Below are 24,642 nucleotides of genomic sequence, written 5' to 3' on the forward strand. Positions count from 1 at the left end.
AACTCAAACGTATTCTGTGACATCATAATTAAGCTATGCATCAAGTTTCAGTTGAATATGTTAAAAGGTAAGGGCGGAAAGTCTGGAAAACGACAGGTGGGACGGAAGGATAGACAGATGGACAGACGGAGAGCAAACCTATAGTTCCCTTCAGTGAAATCCGCGAAGGGACTAATAAAGAGGGGCAAAGGGCATCACGTAACTTTGCAGTCAAAGGAGTGGTCCAGATGGCATCAACAGTGCAAAACTAATGGCCTTGGAAACGCCTGCGGAATCTCATGCTCGATGAGGCTCCTGCCATGAACTAGTGAAGAAGGGCACCAAGGGGACCTGAGATGATAAGGCAGCCTCCCAGGGCGCTCCACCTGGGTTTGAGCTTCCGGCTTTCTGGCAGCAAGCCTGCGGGAACACAGACTCTAGCTGGCACTGCAGAACCAGGAACACAACCCGTAAGGAGGAAGGAACCTCCAAAAACCCACAAAACCTTTATCCATTCACCTGCCCGAAGAGATTGCAACAGAATCGATGTTTTGCTAAATGCTCCAAAGGGACACATGGTAATACCACCCCAGCCTCCTGCAGACAGCATACAACCTAAAATGCAACTTTGGCATTTTATGTTTCACTGTCATTTCTGTGAAGACTGCCAAGGTTTTCTCTGATTGGCTGAGCAAAGCATATGATGTTGATTGGCTGGGCAAGGCACGTAATGTTTGCAGCCAATTGGGGACCCACAAGGGCAAGCTGTGGATACCTCCCTAGAAAATATTGTCCTGCAAAATTCACTGAGGTGCATTTGCTGCTTTTAATGGTGCATTAATCGAATCGTGAATTTAAAATGGAAATATATATGATTTTGAGATCTAGAAATTCTCAGGTTGAAAAAAAAAAAAAATCCTTCCTTTTATAGGTGAACCCAAATGCAATTTTTTTCTTTCTTTCTGAAAACCGTTTAAAATCATTAATCATGGTCTAATTTGAAGAGAAAATGTTTTTTATTTTCTTTTTTTTTTTCCAATCACAAAGTGTCGAGATAAAGTCCTAACGTGTCGAATTTCGATTTCCCCAGTGACGTCCCGCTATGAACTCACCTTGATCCATATGGTCGCTGTACATAGAGAACAGTGTACTATTCCGAGCTTGGATTCACATATTGATTCCGCCATCATAAGTAACACTGAAGGTTCTCATCTCAATATGTTGAAACTGATCAGTGAATTTTGAAGAAATTATTGGAGATAAAATTAATGATATAGCTTTTGGGGAAATTGTGGAGCCGTATCATTTCGAGCTTGTGCGAGCAATTCAGACAAACATGGTGACTGGAATTATTAGTGAAGATGAAAACACCAGTCACATTTTCACTATGGATTGGTAGGTTTTGTTTTTCCGTTCAATTGACGGTTTATCAGGGATTTGGTGTTAATTGATAAATCGGTTATATTGCTCCAGAGAAAATACGACACGACACAGCATGGACATGACATGACATGGCACGGAAACCGATATGGACACAGCACTGACACAGCATTGACACAGCACTGACACCGCCCAGGTACACTCGGACACCACTGACCAAATGGGCGATGAATGCGTTGTCCCACCATCGCAGGCTGACCCGGTGTCATGTATGATAACACGATTGTCCCGTTTCATACTTTCCCAGGACGCCATTTGTGTCTGTGGTCGTGTTGTGTCATGTTACACAATCCTGTCCATATCATCGTGTCCCTTGTGCTGTGTCTTGCTGTGTTGATGTCCCAAGCACCGAGGACACATTGACCCCGAATATTTGTGGAATTTCGAAAATTATTCACCGTTTCACTTAAATCGTGCCACAATATAATCCGTAGACTGTACGGATTTTGCGGCCGTCTTCCTGGTGCGACGTCACAGCTAATCGTGAAGAAGAAGATTTCGACTTTTAATCACAAAATTACTTGCTTTATAAACTGGAACTCGGAAAAAGACATCTATTTTGTGGGATGTCAACGGATAGATTAGCATTGAGGTGGTCTGATCATTTGGGTTCCCCTTTATGCATCAGCAGATGTCTGTTTAAGCATAATACATCCTATTATTGGTATTTAATTTTCTTCTTTTAAGTGAGCAAATCACAAATGTTTGTGTACAGATCATCATCATCATCATCATCATCATCATCATCGTCGTCGTCGTCATCATCATCTTCCGTTCTGACGAAGCAGTTTCTTGGTTCAGGTTACAATCCTCTCCTAGACGGGTCGGCACTGACACAGGAATTCAGGGCATTGCATCAATAGGTTGAAGATGCAACCGAATACTAGTCTCTATTAAGGTTCCTGTCTGTCTCCATTGCCGGATAAGATAAACAATGAATTTTGCAAAGTAAAAGCATGTTTACTGCACTGGAAAAGGGGGCGTGGCTGATGTTTCGAGTATTGGATCTTCATCAGAGGAAAAGGGCTACGAAGGGAGGAGTTTCAGATTGAAGAGGGACTCGAGTCTCAGCAGGTATAGTTGCATTACTTGCTTGTCTTGTATCTGTGCTTTGAATTACAGGATAGGAAGTTCCGTAGATTGAGAGAACAGTCGGACAGTGAGGATGATGACCGACCTCAGGATTCTGGGCAGGACGACAAGGAGTTTATTGCTGGACGCCTGTTCTCTGAAGGCAAAGACGGTGCAGAGGAGTCGATTGAATTAGTCAGGCCTTCAGAAGAAACATTACCTGGCCCAGAGTACGATGATGAGCGATCTGACAGCGATTCTGGTATGGGTATGGCTTTTGATATTGCATTAATTTGCTATATTTTCTGTGATTTGGTTGTATTTATGTCTATATGTGTTTGTGAAGCAGGTATTTTTGTTTTTATATACGTATATACATGTAGCGTAATCACTCGTAAATAAGCCGTACTTTTTCCCCAGAAATATCTGAAAACTGAAGTGGCAATACTCAAGGAACAACAAAGAATAGCGAAATGTTTAATATAGAATATATAATCTGTAAGTTCACAATCATGAATTAAGTAAGTAAACCAGTGTTCTATTAAGTGTTGATTTTAATGTCTGGCAAGTTCGAAAGTTATTCTCCTAATGAAAAAAAATTATACCGGTAATTGAATGGACGTTGGAATGGACTTCTGCACGATCGTCGTTCGACGACGGATGGAGAGGCTGTGCTGCTTCATAAAACGATCTCCCCATCCACGTGACACCTTGAACGTGACCATGTTTGGCAGCGTCTTCGCAAGCATGATGGCTTTCACACGCCCCTCCGAAATGCTGACGCCACCGCCTTGTTGCTGACGATCTGTGACCCAATCGAGCAGTTTGGGTTTTATAATAAAATATAGCCAATTATCAGCAACCTGAGTACCATGTGATTGTCGTCCCCACAATAGGCTATGGGTTGCTTCGTTGGATTGCTATCCGACCTCCGCCGTTTATTTAATATGCGCTGCTATGTTTAAACTTTGCGCAATCACAACTGAACATCGTGATTGATACGATTTACGACTGTCGTAAATTTAGTTCCTTGACCTGCCGTGATATTCTTTCATTAGCGCCGCTCTGTTCAACTATTACAAAATAGTGGCTGACAGTCGTGGTTGAGATGGACTTCGCCGTTTTTGGCAGATGTAATAACATGTTTTACGTCTATTTTTTTTCATTTGAGTGCTGAAATGGGGGTGCGTATTATATATAGGTCTAAAGATTTTTACACAGCGACAAAAGTCCAAGTTGGGGGTGCGCATTATGCACAGGGGCGTGTTATAGTCGAAGTTTTACGGTAGTTTGCTTTTAAAACCTTTTATCTAAACTTTTAAAAATATACACCGCCAAAGTAGAAAAAATAAGCTTGAGGATTGTCACGTGCATTGCAGCACAATTGACTGCTTGAATTCTTTAAATACCTTATAAAATGGCTTTCTCCATAGATCGGCAAAACGCTGTCTTCGAGTTCACTACATCTCCAGTCTTGAGCTGGAGTTCATTTTTGGGATGTGGGTTATCCATATAAACTTGTATTTTCCTGAGAATTTTATCTAAAAAAAAAGTGTCCTGCGTATTATACAGTCACGTGAAAAAGTAAGGACACCCCATGTAAAGTTTTGACTTTTTCAACATATTTCAACATACAGCTATTTGATCTTCATTTCAACAATATTGATAGATAAAGGTGATATAACATAACAAATATCATAAAACATTTACATTTTGTAGTCCACTGTATAATTTAAATAAACATGAATGCAAATTTCGCATGTGGAAAAAGTAAGTACACCCCGACATTTATCACTACTTCAAATACCTAAAATTAGAATCAGGTGCACCAGCTCAGGTGCAAATGATTAGAACATCGTTAGAGAGGATCTTGGAGGAACCTGTCTTATTTAAACCTCAGACATTTAGTTTGGTTTGCTCTTTGCTGTTGAAGTGTGCGGCGTCACCATGCCAAGATCAAAAGAGCTCTCTGAGGCCTTCAGAAAGAAGGTTATAGATGCCTACGAGTCTGGGAAGGGATTTTAAAAAATCTCCAAACAATTTGAAATCAATAATTCGACTGTCCGGAAGATCATCTACAAGTGGAGAAGATACCAAACAACTGCCAACGTGTTCAGGCCAGGCCGCCCCAGCAAGTTCAGCCCGAGAGCAGACCGCAAGATGCTGAAAGAAGTCTCTAAGAACCCCAGAATGTCATCACGGGACCTACAGGTAGCTCTTGCCACTGTTGATGTCAAAGTGCACGAGTCTACCATTAGAAAGAGGCTGCACAAATTTGATCTACATGGGAGGTGTAACAACAACAACAACAACAACAACAGGCATTTTAAGGCCATTTTCCCTGCAAGAGTGGGGGTTAGCCTTGCAGTCCCCATGACAATCTTCTCCATTTTGCCCTATTTTCTGCATCTCCCCTTGTTAACCCCCTTGCCCGCATTTCTTCTTCGACCATCTTTAGCCAAGTCTTTCTCGGTCTTCCCCGTCCTCTACTTCCTTCGACATTCATTTCCATCACTCTTCTCAACCAGTCACTTTCATCCTTCCTCAACACATGACCAAACCATCTCAAACTGTTTCTCTTCACAGCATCCATCACATGCTCTATTCCCATCATCTTTTGCAATTCATCATTTGTCTTCCTCTCTCTCAACGATACTCCACACATCCACCGAACCATTCGCATTTCCACCCTTTCCACCAGGAGGAAACCTTTGCTGTCCAGAAAGAACATCAGGGCAAGACTAAAGTTTGCCAATGAACACCGAGGCAAAGACCAGCATTTCTGGAACAATGTGTTCTGGACAGATGAGTCAAAGGTAGAGCTATTTGGCCACAGTACCAGAAGACATGTTTGGCGAAAACCAAAGACAGCATTTGACCACAAGAACCTGATACCAACTGTAAAGCATGGTGGTGGAAATATTATGGTTTGGGGCAGCTTTGCTGCATCAGGGCCTGGGCAGCTCACCAACATAGAATCCACTATGAATTCTTCATTGTAGCAGAGGGTGCTTGAGGATAATGTGAGGCCATCTGTCGGAAAGTTGAAGCTCAACCGAAGGTGGACCTTGCAACATGACAATGACCCTAAACATACCAGTAAATCCACCAAGGAATGGCTGAAAAGAAAGAAATGGAAGGTTCTGGAATGGCCAAGTCAAAGCGCGGATCTAAATCCCATCGAGATGTTGTGGGGGGATTTGAAACGAGTTGTGCATGCAAGAAACCCCTCAAATATCGCACAGCTGAGAGATTTCTGCATGGAGGAGTGGGCAAAAATTTCTCCCAGTCGATGTCAGAGACTGGTAGACAGTTGTAAGAAGCCTACTTGAGGTTGTTTCTGCCAAAGGGGGACAATGAATGCTTTTTTATTGTGAAAGAAAACCCTTGATTTTGGTTCGGGTTTAATCTTTCGTGTTTAATCAGCCAATGGAGTATCTTCTCTTCTAGACTTGGTTATGACAAACTTCCCTGCTAATGTCTGCTGCTCTTCTTCTGCTCCAATCGGTTCTTCTGATCATGTGCTTGTCAAAGTGGACATCTCTCTGGCCATTCTCAGAGAGCCTCCTCAGCGTCGACGAGTCTGGCATTTCACTCAGGCCGACTGGGACGGTCTTCAAGCAGCCATCAATCGTCTGGATTGGTCTCCCATCTCCACTGCCTCTGACATCAATTCTTCCTGGGAATTCTTCCAAAGCAAACTGATCTCTCTCATGCACAGATTTATCCCATCTCGCCTTCAGTTGTCTTACCCTTCCTCCCGTCCATGGTACACTGAATCTTGTGGTGAGGCAGTTGCCCTGAAACAACTTGCCTTTGCCTCTTGGAAGGCTAATCCAACTGAAGGCAATCTCAGTTCCTTCCACCAAGCTCGGAACAAGTGTGTGTCTACCCTTAGGAGTGCCAGGAAGCACTATCTCTCCTCACTCAAGAATGAACTCTCAAACCTGTCTCCTTCCTCCAAATCCTAGTGGCGTCTGGTCAAATCCGTTTCTGGTGTTTGTTCCCCCTCCATCCCCTCCCTTACCTCAAATGGCCACACAGTTGACATCGCACGTGACAAAGCCGAATGCCTCAACTCTGTGTTCGCCTCAAAATCCTTAGTCCCAAACCCATCTCTCTCTGTTCCCACCTTTCCCAGTCGAACCCAACTGCTCCTGGACTCTGTGTCCTTCTCTCCTGACAAGGTGGAGGAGTTTTTGTCAAACCTCGACTCTGATTCTGCAACTGGACCATACGGCCCACGGGTCCTAAAATCCTGCTCTGCCGCTCTATCTCACCCTCTCTCTGTTCTTTTCACCCTATCTTTTGCTCAAGGTCATCTGCCAGCATCCTGGAAATCAGCTAACATTACCGCTTTACACAAAAAAGGTGCAAAAACAGATCCTTGCAACTACAGACCAATCAGCCTGCTCCCAATTATCAGCAAAGTCATGGAATCCATCATTGCTTCGGATATGAAATCTTTCCTCTTCTCCAATGGCTTGATCTCTGATCATCAATTTGGTTTCAGACCAGGTCACTCTACTCTGGACATGCTGCTTCTGCTGTCTCAACAATGGATGGAGGTCCTCAATGCCAAACAGGAAATCAGAGCTGTCTCCCTTGACATATCACGGGCCTTTGATATGGTCTGGCACCCAGCTCTGCTCACCAAACTCTCCTCCTTTGGTATCCATGGAAATCTCCATGCATGGCTTGCGGACTTCCTCTCTGGTCATAGTCAACGTGTGGCCCTAAATGGATTTCTCTCATCTCCCCTTCCTGTTCAGGCTGGAGTTCCCCAAGGAAGTGTGCTGGGCCCTGTGCTTTTTCTGGTCTTTATCAATGATCTCTCCGACTCTGGAAAATCCTCTCTATCTCTTTGCTGATGACTCCACTCTCTGCCGCTCCATGCCTCTTCCCTCAGATCGGCAGTCTGCAGCCTCCTCACTCTCTGAAGACCTGGACAAAATCACAGACTGGTCAAACAAGTGGAACATGTCTTTCAATCCTGACAAATCTCACTCTCTTACTATGTCTCTCCGAAAAGATCGACTGGACAACCCTCCCATCTACTTTCTCAACAATCCTCTCCAAGAAGTTCTGTCGCTCAAGCTTTTGGGTCTCACTATCTGCCATGATCTTTCTTGGGAAAACCACATTTCCAAGCTGGCCTCCAAAGCCAGTCGTCGACTGGGCATCCTCCGTCGTGCGAAGTCCTTCCTCGGCACACCCGAGCTCCTCACCACATACAAGGCTTTCATCCGCAGCTCAATGGAATACTGTTCTCCCCTATGGGCTGGTGCTCCTGCCTCACACCTGGCTCGGCTTCACGCTGTTGAATCCAAAGCTTTCAAAATCATTGGAATCTCCCGCGATGAAGCTATCTCTGAGGGCCTTTCACTCACTCACCGCAGGCAGGTAGGTGGTCTTTCTGTCTTCTACCGACTCCTCTCTGGCCTTGCTCCCCCAGCTCTCTCTGTACTCTGTCCCCCAAATATTCCTACAGGTCGCACAAGATCTGCCAGCAACCCTCTGATGATTAAACTGCCAAAATCTCGGCTCTCTGCTCACCTTCACTCTTTCATTCCTCTTTTCTCCCGCCTCTGGAACAAACTCCCACACTCCCTTCAATCCCTCTCCTCCCTCCAGGTCTTTAAAACAGCTGTTCACCACCATCTCTTATCTTCCCCCATCCAAAACCTTGATCTTTTCTACCCCCACTAATTCACCCCAGATCCACCTTGTTTGAAATTCCAACTTCTTTCCTGGAAATCCTGGCAGTGTCCATATGTTTATACCTCTCCCACCCCCCCCCCCCTTCACATGCCTCCCCCCCAAAGCCCTCTCCCTCCCACAGATCTCTCGATGTCTCCATGTCTCTCGGTCCCTGCTCTCAAATGTTGTGTTTGTGTCCTTCCCCCTCTCTCCCCATCTTGTCTACCGCTCCCGATGTTATTTGTTTTATGTGTCTGTTTGTCTTTCTGTGTGATTAATGTTAGCTCTTACACGAGCCTTGATCTTGTATACAAAAAAATAATTTTAAAAACACCACATTAGCATAGCTCCACCCCTCACATGGAGACAAATATACACTTACGCCGAACACACGGAGCTGAAACGAAGTATCTGCGACCATCAAGGTGTTCTTACACAACATTCGGAGCATGGTAATCTATGCACTTCTACCTGGACTAAGGTATTTCACGAGCTACCCCCATAAACGTAACATTATTGTTATGCTGCTCCTCTCAGGTTTTGAAAGTTCCGTGTGAGTTCACCTTCTCCACAGAAGGTTGTTAATGCTTAGCACTGCTTAAGTGTTAAGATGCATTAAATTGAGCATTGTGGTAACCATCTGTGTGGCACTTTCTAGCATCTTCCTTCCATATGGGTATTTCCATCCACCTATAGCAACAGAAACTCAGCAACATATTTTAGCAACACAATATTTTCATACCTGCCTTGCTTTGCTGTCTCCCTCTCCTTTTTCTGTTTGAGGGTAATGAAACATGTGATGATATTCGGAAATCCACTGGAAGTTTAGCTGGCCTAAATGAGCTGTGTACCCTTCAGTACAGGGCTCATCATGGTACCAGCCGCATAAATGCGGTTTTGGTGGCCTAAACAGGGGAAAATGCCTGGCTTGCTTGGAGAGCTGTTGAGTGTGAAATGCTCAGGAAAGCTCAGAGATTCCCACTGCCGGTAAAAGTGAAATGGTATTTTATGTTCCTACTAACCTTCCCCTTTCATTCACTCAGACATGAGCAATTTCATCGTTGGTGATGATGGACAACCAATCAGGCAGCATCGGCATCGCAAAAGGATTCCTGGCTGTACTGATGCGTAAGTCAAACTTATGTTTTGCACTTTTTATTTGTTGTATCCTTGTCTAACTTGTTTCTCACTATTAAGGTCTTATGTAAGAACAACATTGACGGAGGAAATCCCTGTTTTGCAGTGCAGTAATTGTTATTGATGTGGGGAAAAGCACTTCTTTTAAAACTTCAATCATTCAAGTGACCAAAAAGATTGTACGTAGTTAAATGTGCGTATGCCGGAAAATATTCTTCCAACTCCCTCTCCCCGTCCCCATCCACTGCCCCTTCCCTCTTTTGCCTCTCAGTGCCTTGCAGGAAGCACAGGAGATATTTGGTGTGGACTTCGACTTTGCTGAGTTTGAGGACTATGGGCAACGTTATCCCGACGATGAATTTGATGAAGATGTTGTCGATGATGTTGTAGACGAGTCTGATTGGGATGATGAGGAAGGAGGGCGTAGAACGACACCTGCAACCCGGCACAAGAAACCTTCCAAGAAGCATGGAGTGACCAGTCGAAGCATCTTTGAAGTTTATGAACCGAGTGAGCTGGAGAGGAGTCACCTTACTGATCAAGATAATGAAATTCGAGCCACGGATATGCCTGAGAGATTCCAGGTACAAGCCAGGGCATTTGTACCAAAACCCAAGTGTGTAATGGGAGTTGGTGTATGGACATTTGGTATTGAGTACTCTGGCATTGTGGTGTTATTCTAGAGGTGAGGACACCAGGCTGGCATAGTAGAGAATGAAGCTTTAACCTTGCTGAAGGCAACCCTATTAGATTTGGATTCTAAGCCTCTGCAATGCGATCTAGTTTTTGGAGGGCTTACCAATGTGTTATTGCATTGTTGACAAACCCCGAGCTTTACTTTTCAAATCTATAGTACATCATGCATATGCATAGATTGTATAGATCTATGCAATGTGCAGATTAACAAGAAAGAACAATCAGAGATTGTAGACCCTCACCAGGATGTGTTTTTAGTGGGTTATTATAAAGGCTTTTGTGTTAAAACAAATATGGCGGCCGAACCACGTGACCGATGACGTCATCATTAAAAACAATTCTCCAACAATTTATCCCTAGATTGTGCTCAAGAAATTTCATCTTGATCGGATGAAGTTTTGTACTTGTCGAATTATGACGTCATAATGGAGGCACCGATGACGTCATCATTAACATATTTTATTCTCCATGGAGAGTTCTTTGCAATGCGCCATGTCTCATTTTTTTCTATTCAGCACTTTTGGAGATATAGAGGTGCAAAGTTTTTCGGTTTTTCCAAGATGGCGGCCGAACCACATGACTGATGACGTCATCATTAACATATTTTATTCCCCGAGGAGAGTTCTTTACAATGAGCCATGTCTCAATTTTTTTCTATTCAGCAATTTCGGAGATATGGAGGTGCAAAGTTTTTCGGTTTTTCCAAGATGGCGGCCGAACCACGTGACTGATGACATCATCATTAACATATTTTATTCCCCATGGAGAGTTCTTTACAATGAGCCATGTCTCAATTTTTTCTATTCAGCATTTTCAGAGATATGGAGGTGCAAAATTTTTCGGTTTTTCCAAGATGGCAGCCAAACCACATGACCGATGACGTCATCATTAACATATTTTATTCCCCATGGAGAGTTCTTTACAATGAGCCATGTCTAAATTTTTTCTATTCAGCAATTTCGGAGATATGGAGGTGCAACGTTTTTCGGTTTTTCCAAGATGGCGGCCGAACCACGTGACTGATGACATCATCATTAACATATTTTATTCCCCACGGTGAGTTCTTTACAATGAGCCATGTCTCAATTTTTTCTGTTCAGCACTTTCGGAGATATAGAGGTGCTAAGTTTTTCGGTTTTTCCAAGATGGCGGCCGAACCACGTGACTGGTGACATCATCATTAACATATTTTATTCCCCACGGAGAGTTCTTTACAATGAGCCATGTCTCAATTTTTTCTATTCAGCACTTTCGGAGATATGGAGGTGCAAAGTTTTTCGGTTTTTCGGTTTTTCCAAGATGGCGGTTGAACCACGTGACCGATGACGTCAGCTTTAACATATTCTATTCCCCATGGAGAGTTCTTTACAATGGGCCATGTCTCAATTTTTTCTATTCAGCACTTTCGGAGTACCAACTTGCTGGGATGAATGATCCCGGTGTGTACTCCGGTTTAGAATAGGTACACCGTATCCCTGCGCATCATAAGAGCGTGACCAAGGGTTGGCGTCAGGAAGGGCATCCGGCCATAAAAACATTGCCTCAAACATGGAACCATGATTGTCATGGGGCCCGCAAGGCTAACCCCCACCCTAGCGGGGAAAAATGGCCTTAAAACGATCATTCATTCACTTTCGGAGATATGGAGGTGCAAAGTTTTTCGGTTTTTCCAAGATGGCAGCCGAACCACGTGACCGATGACGTCATCAATTGGGCACAGTCTATTCCAGGGCAACACAAATACGTGTGCAAAGTTTGGCGATTCTACGTGCAGTGGTGTAGACGTAGTGCTGCAAACAGACAGACACAAACAGACAGACAAACAGACAGACAAACAGACAGACAAACAGACAGACAAACAGACAGACAAACAGACAGACAAACAGACAGACAAACAGACAGACAAACAGACAAACAGACAGACAGACAAACAGATCTACATACTTGCCGGAATCTTTTCCGGCAAGTAACAAACAGACAAACAGACAAACAAAGTTTTGCCGTTTTTCCAAGATGGCGGCCGACCACGTGACATATGACGTCATCATTAACATATTATATTCCCCATGGAGAGTTCTTTACAATGAGCCATGTCTCAATTTTTTCTGTTCAGCACCTTTGGAGATATCGTGGCGCAACGTTTTGCCGTTTTTCCAAGATGCCGACCGAACCACATGACTGATGACGTCATCATTTACATATTTTATTCCGCATGGAGAGTTCTTTACAATGAGCCATGTCTCAATTTTTTCTGTTCAGTACTTTCGGAGATATAGAGGTGCAACGTTTTTCGGTTTTTCCAAGATGGCGGCCGAACCACGTCACCGATGACGTCATCAATTGGGCACAGTCTATTCCAGGGCAAGACCAATATGTGTGCAAAGTTTAGCGATTCTACGTGCAACGGTGTAGACGCAGTGCTGCAAACAGACAGACAGACAGACAAACAGACAGACAGACAGACAGACAAACAAATGAAAAATCGGTCAGAGACCGAGGACTTGCCGGAATGTACTTTTTTATCGGCCATTTAGGACAAATATGGCGGCCGAACCACGTGACAGATGATGTCATCATTAACATATTTTATTCCACGTGGAGAGTTGTTTACAATGAGCCATACCTCAATTTTTTCTATTCAGGACTTTTGGAGATGTGGAGGTGCAGAGTTTTTCGGTTTTTCCAAGATGGCGGCCGAACCACGTGACCGATGACATCATCATTAACATATTTTATTCCCCATGGAGAGTTCTTTACAATGGGCCATGTCTCAATTTTTTCTATTCAGCAGTTTCGGAGATATGGAGGTGCATAGGTTTTCGGATTTTCCAAGATGGCGGCCGAATCACGTGACCGATGACGTCATCATTAACATATTGTATTCTCCATGGAGAGTTCTTTGCAATGAGCCATGTCTCAATTTTTTCTATTCAGTACATTCAGAGATATGGATGTGCAAAGTTTTTCGGTTTTTCCAAGATGGCGGCCGAACCACGTGACTGATGACGTCATCATTAACATATTTTATTCCACATGGAGAGTTCTTCACAATGAGCCATGTCTCCATTTTTTCTGTTCAGCACTTTTGGAGATATAGTGGTGCAAAGTTTTTCGGTTTTCCCAAGATGGCGGCCGAACCTAGTGACTGATGACGTCATCATTAACATATTTTATTCCCCATGGAGAGTTCTTTACAATGAGCCATGTCTCAATTTTTTCTGTTCAGGACTTTCGGAGATATGGAGGTGCAAAAATTTTCGGTTTTTCCAAGATGGCGGCCGAACCACGTGACTGATGACGTCATCATTAACATATTTTATTCCCCATGGAGAGTTCTTTACAATGAGCCATGTCTCAATTTTTTCTGTCAGCACTTTGAGATATCGAGGTGCAAAAATTTTCGGTTTTTCCAAGATGGCGGCCGAACCACGTGACCAATGACGTCATCATTTGGGCACAGTCTATTCCAGGGCAAGACCAATATGTGTGCAAAGTTTGGCGATTCTCCGTGCAACGGTGTAGACGCAGTGCTGCAAACAGACAGACAAACAGACAAACAGACAAATGAAAAATCGGTCAGAGACCGAGGACTTGCCGGAATGTACTTTTTTATTGGCCATTTAGGACAAATATGGCGGCCGAACCACGTGACTGATGACGTCATCATTAACATATTTTATTCCCCATGGAGAGTTCTTTACATTGAGCCATGTCTCAATTTTTTCTATTCAGGACTTTTGGAGATGTGGAGGTGCAGAGTTTTTCGGTTTTTCCAAGATGGCGGCCGAACCACGTGACCGATGACATCATCATTAACATATTTTATTCCCCATGGAGAGTTCTTTACAATGAGCCATGTCACAATTTTTTCTATTCAGCACTTTCGGAGATATGGAGGTGCTAGGTTTTTCGGTTTTTCCAAGATGGCGGCCGACCACGTGACTGATGACGTCATCATTAACATATTTTATTCCCCATGGAGAGTTCTTTACAATGATCCATGTCTCAATTTTTTCTGTTCAGCACTTTTGGAGATATAGTGGTGCAAAGTTTTGCCGTTTTTCCAAGATGGCGGCTGACCACGTGACATATGACGTCATCATTAACATATTTTATTCCCCATGGAGAGTTCTTTACAATGAGCCATGTCTCAATTTTTTCTGTTCAGCACTTTTGGAGATATAGTGGCGCAACGTTTTGCCGTTTTTCCAAGATGGCGGCCGACCACGTGACATATGACGTCATCATTAACATATTTTATTCCCCATGGAGAGTTCTTTACAATGAGCCATGTCTCAATTTTGTCTGTTCAGTACTTTCGGAGATATAGAGGTGCAAAATTTTTCGGTTTTTCCAAGATGGTGGCCGACCACGTGACTGATGACGTCATCATTAACATATTTTATTCCCCATGGAGAGTTCTTTACAATGAGCCATGTCTCAATTTTTTCCATTCTGCACTTTTCGAGATACGGAGGTGCAAAGTTTTTCGGTTTTTCCAAGATGGCGGCCGAACCACCTGACCGATGACATCATCATTAACATATTTTATTCCCCATGGAGAGTTCTTTACAATGAGCCATGTCTCAATTTTTTCTATTCAGCACTTTTGGAGATATAGTGGTGCAAAGTTTTTCGGGTTTTCCAAGATGGCGACCGAACTACGTGACTGATGACGTCATCATTAACATATTTTATTCCCCATGGAGAGTTCTTTACAATGAGCCATGTCTCAATTTTTTCTGTTCAGCACTTTTGGAGATATAGTGGTGCAAAGTTTTGCCGTTTTTCCAAGATGGCGGCCGAACCACGTGACCTATGACGTCATCATTAACATATTTGATTCCCCATGGAGAGTTCTTTACAATGAGCCATGTCTCAATTTTTTCTATTCAGCACTTTCGGAGATGTGGAGGTGCAAAGTTTTTCGGTTTTTCAAGATGGCGGCTGAACCACGTGACCGATGACGTCATCATTAACATATTTTATTCTCCATGGAGTGTTCTTTACAATGAGCCATGTCTCAATTTTTTCTGTTCAGCACTTTTGGAGATATAGCGGTGCAATTTTTTTGCCGTTTTTCCAAGATGGCGGCCGAATCACGTGACCTATGACGTCATCATTAACATGTTTTATTCCCCATGGAGAGTTCTTCACAATGAGCCATGTCTCAATTTTTTCTGTTCAGAACTTTGAGATATCGAGGTGCAAATTTTTTCGGTTTTTCCAAGATGGCGGCCGAACCACGTGACCGATGACGTCATCAATTGGGCACAGTCTATTCCTGGGCAAGACCAATATGTGTGCAAAGTTTGGCGATTCTACGTGCAACGGTGTAGACGTAGTGCTGCAAACAGACAGACAGACAAACAGACAAACAGACAAATGAAAAATCGGTCAGAGACCGAGGACTTGCCGGAATGTACTCTTTTATCGGCCATTTAAGACAAATATGGCGTCCGAAGCACGTGATAGATGACGTCATCATTAACATATATTATTCCCCATGGAGAGTTCTTTACAAAGAGCCATGTCTCAACTTTTTCTATTCAGCACTTTTGGAGATATGGAGGTGCTACGTTTTTCGGTTTTTCCAAGATGGCAGCCGAACCACGTGACCTATGATGTCATCATTAACATATTTTATTCCCCATGGAGAGTTCTTTACAATGAGCCATGTCTCAATTTTTTCTATTCAGCACTTTCAGAGATATGGAGGTGCACAATTTTTCGGTTTTTCCAAGATGGCGGCCGAACCACGTGACATATGACGTCATCATTAACATATTTTATTCCCCATGGAGAGTTCTTTACAATGAGCCATGTCTCAATTTTTTCTGTTCAGCACTTTCGGAGATATAGAGGTGCAAAGTTTTTCCAAGATGGCGGCCGAACCACGTGACTGATGACGTCATCATTAGCATATTTGATTCCCCATGGAGAGTTCTTTACAATGAGCCATGTCTCAATTTTTTCTATTCAGCACTTTCGGAGATGTGGAGGTGCAAAGTTTTTCGGTTTTTCCAAGATGGCGGCCGAACCACGTGACCGATGACGTCATCATTAACATATTTTATTCTCCATGGAGTGTTCTTTACAATGAGCCATGTCTCAATTTTTTCTGTTCAGCACTTTTGGAGATATAGTGGTGCAAAGTTTTGCCGTTTTTCCAAGATGGCGGCCGACCACGTGACTGATGACGTCAGCATTAAGATATTTGATTCCCCATGGAGAGTTCTTTACAATGAGCCATGTCTCAATTTTTTCTGTTCAGTACTTTTGGAGATATAGCGGTGCAATTTTTTTGCCGTTTTTCCAAGATGGCGGCCGAATCACGTGACCTATGACGTCATCATTAACATATTTCATTCCCCATAGAGAGTTCTTTACAATGAGCCATGTCTAAATTTTTTCTGTTCAGTACTTTTGGAGATATGGAGGTGCAATTTTTTTCGGTTTTTCCAAGATGGCGGCCGAACCACGTGACTGATGACGTCATCATTAACATGTTTTATTCCCCATGGAGAGTTCTTCACAATGAGCCATGTCTCAATTTTTTCTGTTCAGCACTTTGAGATATCGAGGTGCAAATTTTTTCGGTTTTTCCAAGATGGCGGCCGAACCACGTGACCGATGACGTCATCATTTGGGCACAGTATATTAGAGGGCAAGACCAATATGTGTGCCAAGTTTGGCGATTCTACGTGCAACGGTGTAGACGCAGTGCTGCAAACAGACAAACAGACAGACAAACAGACAGACAGACAAATGAAAAATCGGTCAGAGACCGAGGACTTGCCGGAATGTACTTTTTTATCGGCCATTTAGGACAAATAGGGCGGCCGAACCACGTGACCGATGACGTCATAATTAACATATTTTATTCCCCATGGAGAGTTCTTTACAATGAGCCATACCTCAATTTTTTCTATTCAGGACTTTTGGAGATGTGGAGGTGCAGAGTTTTTCGGTTTTTCCAAGATGGCGGCCGAACCACGTGACCGATGACATCATCATTAACATATTTTGTTCCCCATGGAGAGTTCTTTACAATGAGCCATGTCTCAATTTTTCTATTCAGCACTTTCGGAGATATGGAGGTGCTAAGTTTTTCGGTTTTTCCAAGATGGCGGCCGACCACGTGACTGATGACGTCATCATTAACATATTTTATTCCCCATGGAGAGTTCTTTACAATGAGCCATGTCTCAATTTTTTCTGTTCAGTACTTTCGGAGATATAGAGGTGCAAATTTATTCGGTTTTTCCAAGATGGCGGCCGAACCACGTCACCGATGACGTCATCATTGAGGCACAGTATATTAGAGGGCAAGACCATTATGTGTGCAAAGTTTGGCGATTCTCCGTGCAACGGTGTAGACGCAGTGCTGCAAACAGACAAACAGACAGACAAACAGACAAACAGACAAACAGACAAACAAACGAACAGATCAACATACTTGCCGGAAAATTTTTCCGGCAAGTAACAAACGAACAGATCAACATACTTGCCGGAAAATTTTTCCGGCAAGTAACAAACGAACAGATCAACATACTTGCCGGAAAAGATTCCGGCAAGTAATGAAAAATCGGTCAGAGACCGAGGACTTGCCGGAATGTACTTTTTTATCGGCCATTTAGGACAAATATGGCGGCCGAACCACGTGACCGATGATGTCATCATTAACATATTTTATTCCACGTGGAGAGTTGTTTACAATGAGCCATACCTCAATTTTTTCTATTCAGGACTTTTGGAGATGTGGAGGTGCAGAGTTTTTCGGTTTTTCCAAGATGGCGGCCGAACCACGTGACTGATGACGTCATCATTAACATATTTTATTCCCCATGGAGAGTTCTTTACAATGAGCCATGTCTCAATTTTTTCTGTCAGCACTTTGAGATATCGAGGTGCAAAAATTTTCGGTTTTTCCAAGATGGCGGCCGAACCACGTGACCAATGACGTCATCATTTGGGCACAGTCTATTCCAGGGCAAGACCAATATGTGTGCAAAGTTTGGCGATTCTCCGTGCAACGGTGTAGACGCAGTGCTGCAAACAGACAGACAAACAGACAAACAGACAAATGAAAAATCGGTCAGAGACCGAGGACTTGCCGGAATTTACCTTTTTATCGGCCATTTAGGACAAATATGGCGGCCGAACCACATGGATGATGACGTCATCATTAACATATTTTATTCCCCATGGAGAGTTCTTTACAATGAGCCATGTCTCAATTTTTTCTATACAGGACTTTTGGAGATGTGGAGGTGCAGAGTTTTTCGGTTTTTCCAAGATGGCGGCCGACCACGTGACTGATGACGTCATCATTAACATATTTTATTCCCCATGGAGAGTTCTTTACAATGAGCCATGTCTCAATTTTTTCTGTTCAGCACTTTTGGAGATATAGTGGTGCAAAGTTTTGCCGTTTTTCCAAGATGGCGGCCGACCACGTGACATATGACGTCATCATTAACATATTTTATTCCCCATGGAGAGTTCTTTACAATGAGCCATGTCTCAATTTTTTCTGTTCAGCACTTTTGGAGATATAGTGGCGCAACGTTTTGCCGTTTTTCCAAGATGGCGACCGAACCACGTGACTGATGACGTCATCATTAACATATTTTATTCCCCATGGAGAGTTCTTTACAATGAGCCATGTCTCAATTTTTTCTGTTCAGCACTTTTGGAGATATAGTGGTGCAAAGTTTTGCCGTTTTTCCAAGATGGCGGCCGACCACGTGACATATGACGTCATCATTAACATATTTTATTCCCCATGGAGAGTTCTTTACAATGAGCCATGTCTCAATTTTTTCTGTTCAGTACTTTCGGAGACATAGAGGTGCAAAGTTTTTCGGTTTTTCCAAGATGGCGGCCGAACCACGTCACCGATGACGTCATCAATTGGGCACAGTCTATTCCAGGGCAAGACCAATATGTGTGCAAAGTTTGGCGATTCTACGTGCAACGGTGTAGACGCAGTGCTGCAAACAGACAGACAGACAGACAAACAGACAGACAGACAGACAGATGAAAAATCGGTCAGAGACCGAGGACTTGCCGGAATGTACTTTTTTATTGGCCATTGAGGACAAATATGGTGGTCGAACCACGTGACCGATGACGTCATCATTAACATATTTTATTCCCCATGGAGAGTTCTTTACAACGAGCCATGTGTCAATTTTTTCTATTCAGTACTTTCGGAGATATAGAGGTGCAAAGTTTTTCGGTTTTTCCAAGATGGCGGCCGAACCACGTGACTGATGACGTCATCATTAACATTTTATTCCCCATGGAGAGTTCTTTACAATGAGCCATGTCTCAATTTTTTATATTCAGCACATTCAGAGATATGGAGGTGCAAAATTTTTCGGTTTTTCCAAGATGGCGGCCGAACCACGTGACATATGACGTCATCATTAACAAATTTTATTCCCCATGGAGAGTTCTTTACAATGAGCCATGTCTCAATTTTTTCTGTTCAGCACTTTTGGAGATATAGTGGTGCAAAGTTTTGCCGTTTTTCCAAGATGGTGGCCGACGACGTGACATATGACATCATCATTAACATATTTTATTCCCCATGGAGAGTTCTTTACAATGAGCCATGTCTCAATTTTTTCTGTTCAGCACTTTTGGAGATTTAGTGGTGCAAAGTTTTGCCGTTTTTCCAAGATGGCGGCCGACCACGTGACTGATGACGTCATCACTAACATATTTTATTCCCCATGGAGAGTTCTTTACAATGAGCCATGTCTCAATTATTTCTGTTCACCACTTTTGGAGATATAGTGGTGCAAAGTTTTGCCGTTTTTCCAAGATGGCGGCCGACCACGTGACATATGACGTCATCATCAACATATTTTATTCCCCATGGAGAGTTCTTTACAATGAGCCATGTCTCAATTTTATCTGTTCAGCACTTTTGGAGATATAGTGGCGTAATGTTTTGCCGTTTTTCCAAGATGGCGACCGAACCACGTGACTGATGACGTCATCATTTACATATTTTATTCCCCATGGAGAGTTCTTTACAATGAGCCATACCTCAATTTTTTCTATTCAGGACTTGGAGATGTGGAGGTGCAGAGTTTTTCGGTTTTTCCAAGATGGCGGCCGAACCACGTGACCGATGACATCATCATTAACATATTTTGTTCCCCATGGAGAGTTCTTTACAATGAGCCATGTCTCAATTTTTTCTATTCAGCACTTTCGGAGATATGGAGGTGCTAAGTTTTTCGGTTTTTCCAAGATGGCGGCCGACCACGTGACTGATGACGTCATCATTAACATATTTTATTCCCCATGGAGAGTTCTTTACAATGAGCCATGTCTCAATTTTTTCTGTTCAGCACTTTTGGAGATATAGTGGTGCAAATTTTTGCCGTTTTTCCAAGATGGCGGCCGACCACGTGACATATGACGTCATCATTAACATATTTTATTCCCCATGGAGAGTTCTTTATAATGAGCCATGTCTCAATTTTTTCTGTTCAGCACTTTTGGAGATATAGTGGCGCAACGTTTTGCCGTTTTTCCAAGATGGCGCCCGAACCACGTGACTGATGACGTCATCATTTACATATTTTATTCCCCATGGAGAGTTCTTTACAATGAGCCATGTGTCAATTTTTTCTGTACAGTACTTTCGGAGATATAGAGGTGCAAAGTTTTTCGGTTTTTCCAAGATGGCGGCCGAACCACGTCACCGATGACGTCATCATTTGGGCACAGTCTATTCCAGGGCAAGACCAATATGTGTGCAAAGTTTGGCGATTCTCCGTGCAACGGTGTAGATGCAGTGCTGCAAACAGACAGACAGACAAACAGACAGACAAACAGACAAACGAACAGTTCAACATACTTGCCGGAAAATTTTTTCCGGCAAGTAACAAACAAACGAACAGATCAACATACTTGCCGGAAAAATTTTCCGGCAAGTAACAAACGAACAGATCAACATACTTGCCGGAAAATTTTTCCGGCAAGTAACAAATGGACTCAAATGCAATACCCTCTCCTCTGGCGAGGGTAATAATGAAATTAATGAACACGATTAAATATTAAATTGTCAAAAATTAAATTTAAATATTAAATTAATTAAGAATTAAATTAAATATTAAAAATTAAATTGATATATGTGGGAAAATTACATTCCCAGACCAGGAATCGTACCCAGGTGTTCAATTCCTGGTCTGGGCATGTAATTTTCCCACATATATCAATTTAATGAGTAATTCAACAGAAAGTATCCCTATTCATTCATATATTCTTGCTATTGTGCTTGATAGTTGCGTGGAATTCCTATGGAAAAGGGTGATGAAGTAGAGCTGGATGAGGAAGCACATTGGATCTATAAACAAGCTTTCACCTCTCCTTCACTCTCCATCCAGGTTTGTTCTCAATATAACCTCTGCCTGCTGCTCTCTTCTTTGATTGGTTTGACTTTACTTTGTCCTTGCCCTGTCTCCATTGCAACTATCCTCTTTCCCTTCCTCCGCTTCAATACTCCTTCACTCTTTCCTACACAGTGGCAGTTCTCCCTTTGCCCCAGTAATTGTGCTTTTTGTCGATGTGTGGGTCATACTTATTGTTTTCTTGGCATGCTATCTGATTGTTGTTGGCATCTCCATTGCCACCAGGAACTGGGGGATCAGCCTGATCGACCGGGATTACCTACTGGATATGGCAGGAAAGGTCCAGGGACAGTGACGCGAATACGGGAAGCACTAAACTTCATGAGAAACAAGCAACTTGAGGTGCATATGCTTGAAATTATTTGGTATCTAAAGTTCTGTTTCCTTTTCTTTGTTTCCCACTTGAACAAATGAGAAAATATTTTCTCTCAGGTCCCATTTATAGCATTCTACAGGAAGGAGTATGTGGAACCTGAGCTGACTCTCGTTGATCTCTGGCGTGTGTGGCAGTGGGAGGAGAAGGTGAGATCTCCTAACAATCAACAATAAACACAACAATCCCTCCAGGCGGTATTCAAGCCTGCTTTCAAGCTTTGCTCTTGTGCAGATGTTTTATGCCTTCGCAGGTCATTGGCAAGCCAAAATAAGCTTTTAAATAGCAGTTTTTGGCCTGTACACTATTTGACTCCACATTTCACGAGCGTTACATTTGGAAAATGCTTTTTGGAAATAACCTAAACACATCTGTGATTTCAGATAGGATTGGACAATCAATGTTTTGCCTCAAAGATGTTGTTTTGAGTGTTGTTAAAAGATTAATTTTCTGCCAAACAACAAAGTTGAGTTCAACAAAGTTGAGGATCACAAATGAGCAAAGTGACAAAGGATTATAGGAGTTTTGCCTCACACAAAATGGTGTAAGTGCATGTTCGATGGACAAACAAACATCACCCATAAGAAAAGGCGGGGTATGACGGCAGGTTCGTAGTAATATAAAGAAGACCATGAATGGAAATGGAAGCTGGAACTTTAACCGGTGGAGGGAGTAAAATTATTGGACAGATTCCACTCGTGGGGAAAATAAATGAGCAAAGGAATGCAGGTGAGGAAGAAGCCTGCACTTTGAAAGACTGAAAATGAGGGGTTTGCTGGAGGAACACATTCACCTTGATGTTGCTGGGAATGGGTGGTGAGGAGCAAGACAGCATGATAGGTGGTAGAAGACTGAAAGAATGCCAATCGGTCTACGGTGAGAAAACAAAAGGTTTTTTTTGCCTCTTGATGAGTGATGCTGGTGATTTTCAGAGCCTCTGCCTCCCAGAAGTGTGATATTGGAGGCAGAGGTGTTGGCCCAAAAGGGAGAACAACACATTGTACTTCAAACGAATGCTTTGTAGGCCGTGAAAGCTCTGCAGAATGAAGGAAGGACCTTTCCTGGTGAAGTGGCCATGCGGTCCTTGGCTTTAGTGGCCAGATTGGGGTGGGGTTGTATGGCCTGCTCAGAAGACATCTTTGCTGTAAGTGAGGTCCGAGGATTCAAGGTACTAAACTTCTTCCATTGGTCGATCACAGAACCCTCGTCTCTGACTCTACAACCGGACCGGACGGCATCAGCTCACGTGTACTAAAAACTGCTCTGCTGCTCTTGTACTTCCTCTCTCTGCCATTTTCACCCTGTTATTTGTGCTTATAAACCAGCCAACATCGCATCATTACATAAAAAGGTGCGATAACAGATCCCCTCAACTACAGACCCATTACCTTACTTCCAATTATTAGCAAGGTCAATCCGTCATTGCAGTTGACAAAATCATTCATTTTCTCCAACAGCCTCATCCCAGATCATCAATTTGAATGCAGACCTGGTCACTCTACCTTGAACATGCTGCTTCCACTCTCCCAACAATGGTTGGAAGCTCTTAATATCAGTCATTAGATCAGGGCCGTCTCTCTGGACATATCTCGACCTTTCGATACAGTCTGGCATCCCGCTTTGCTCTCCAAACTGTCTGCCTATGGAATCGAAGGCCAGCTCCACTCTTGAATTACTTGCTTCCTCCACTCTATTAACCAACGTGTGGCTCTCAACAGAACCCTTTCTTCTCCTCTCCCTGTCAAGCCAGGAATACCCCAAGGCAGTGTTCTTGGTCCCATCCTACTCCTAATCTTCATCAATGATCTCAATGACTCTCTGGAAAATCCTGTCTCTTTGCTGATGACTCCACTCTCTGCCATGACATCTCTCATCCCTCTGACAGACAGGCAGCAGCGTCTTCTTTCTGCTCATACCTTGACAATATAAAATCACAAACTGGTCAAACACTTGGAACATATTGTCGTGTGACTACCCTTGATGATCACCTTAGGGTAGCACGGATAGCCAAACGAGCTTTACTCCGAGGCACTCGGTTCAAAGTGTGGCGAAGTTAATACACGCGGGGGGGGGGGGGGGGGGGGGGGAGGAGGAGGTGGAGGAGGAGGAGGATGCTGAAGAGCACTTACCTCCGCCTGACGACTTCAACCTGTATAAATTAACTTGAACAACATGGTTTTTAAATGTACAAAAAGAAACAGATATATTTAAATAAATGCCGGTAACAAAGAAACGCACAATAAACTAAATTCCTAAATGGGACGTCCCCACAAACAGACTTGAAAACAGATGAAACGGAAGGATAGCTGAAGATAAATGTGTGTGTGTGTGTGCACTTAACTCTGATCACTGGTGGGATCTCGTCAGGGGTCTTCAAAATCGACCGGTGCGTCGGAGGGAACCGCCCGTTCATTGGCGGGAACGAGCGGCAGCGCTTGTCCACGCGTCATTCCTGCCGTGAAACTTGCAGCTCTGTCCGCGGCTCTTCCGCCTTTTCACGACCACCAGCAAAGTCTCAGAACGCCGGCGTTTATGATGCAGCTTCCCCGTGCAGAGAGCAAGCACAACCGTTTGCTTTAACATCCAGAACGAGAAGGCACAAGAGGGGGAAATGTAAGAGCGTTCTTTTAACGTCCAGGCTCTGACGTCATCTGTCGTGCTTCACCAATCAGCGAGTTGCTCCCTACCAGTCCTTCCTGTCCATCAACAACCCCACCCAATCACGGCTCCTCGGGGCGTGGTCTCGGCCTGCCTGACCTGTGCGCTTCCAAAGTCAGGGTTGTCAGCGGCAGCGCTCAATGTCCTGGCTTC

General features: G+C 43.4%; 1 protein-coding gene across 2 annotated transcripts in view; it reads left to right on the forward strand.

The window, feature by feature from the left end:
• Positions 1–24,642, forward strand: part of SUPT6H (SPT6 homolog, histone chaperone and transcription elongation factor) — a 163,235-nt gene that overhangs the window by 10,920 nt on the left and 127,673 nt on the right. For both annotated transcript variants that reach the window (XM_068113463.2, XM_068113464.2), the window contains exons 5-10: positions 2,542–2,752; positions 9,234–9,318; positions 9,599–9,911; positions 21,333–21,434; positions 21,684–21,800; positions 21,891–21,980. In XM_068113463.2, coding sequence (XP_067969564.1) covers positions 2,542–2,752; positions 9,234–9,318; positions 9,599–9,911; positions 21,333–21,434; positions 21,684–21,800; positions 21,891–21,980 — 918 coding nt within the window. The remainder of the gene's footprint in view (positions 1–2,541; positions 2,753–9,233; positions 9,319–9,598; positions 9,912–21,332; positions 21,435–21,683; positions 21,801–21,890; positions 21,981–24,642) is intronic.

The sequence above is a fragment of the Myxine glutinosa genome, chromosome 4 (genome assembly GCF_964187855.1).
Source record: "Myxine glutinosa chromosome 4, kmMyxGlut1.1, whole genome shotgun sequence".
Taxonomy (NCBI): Eukaryota; Metazoa; Chordata; class Myxini; order Myxiniformes; family Myxinidae; genus Myxine; species Myxine glutinosa.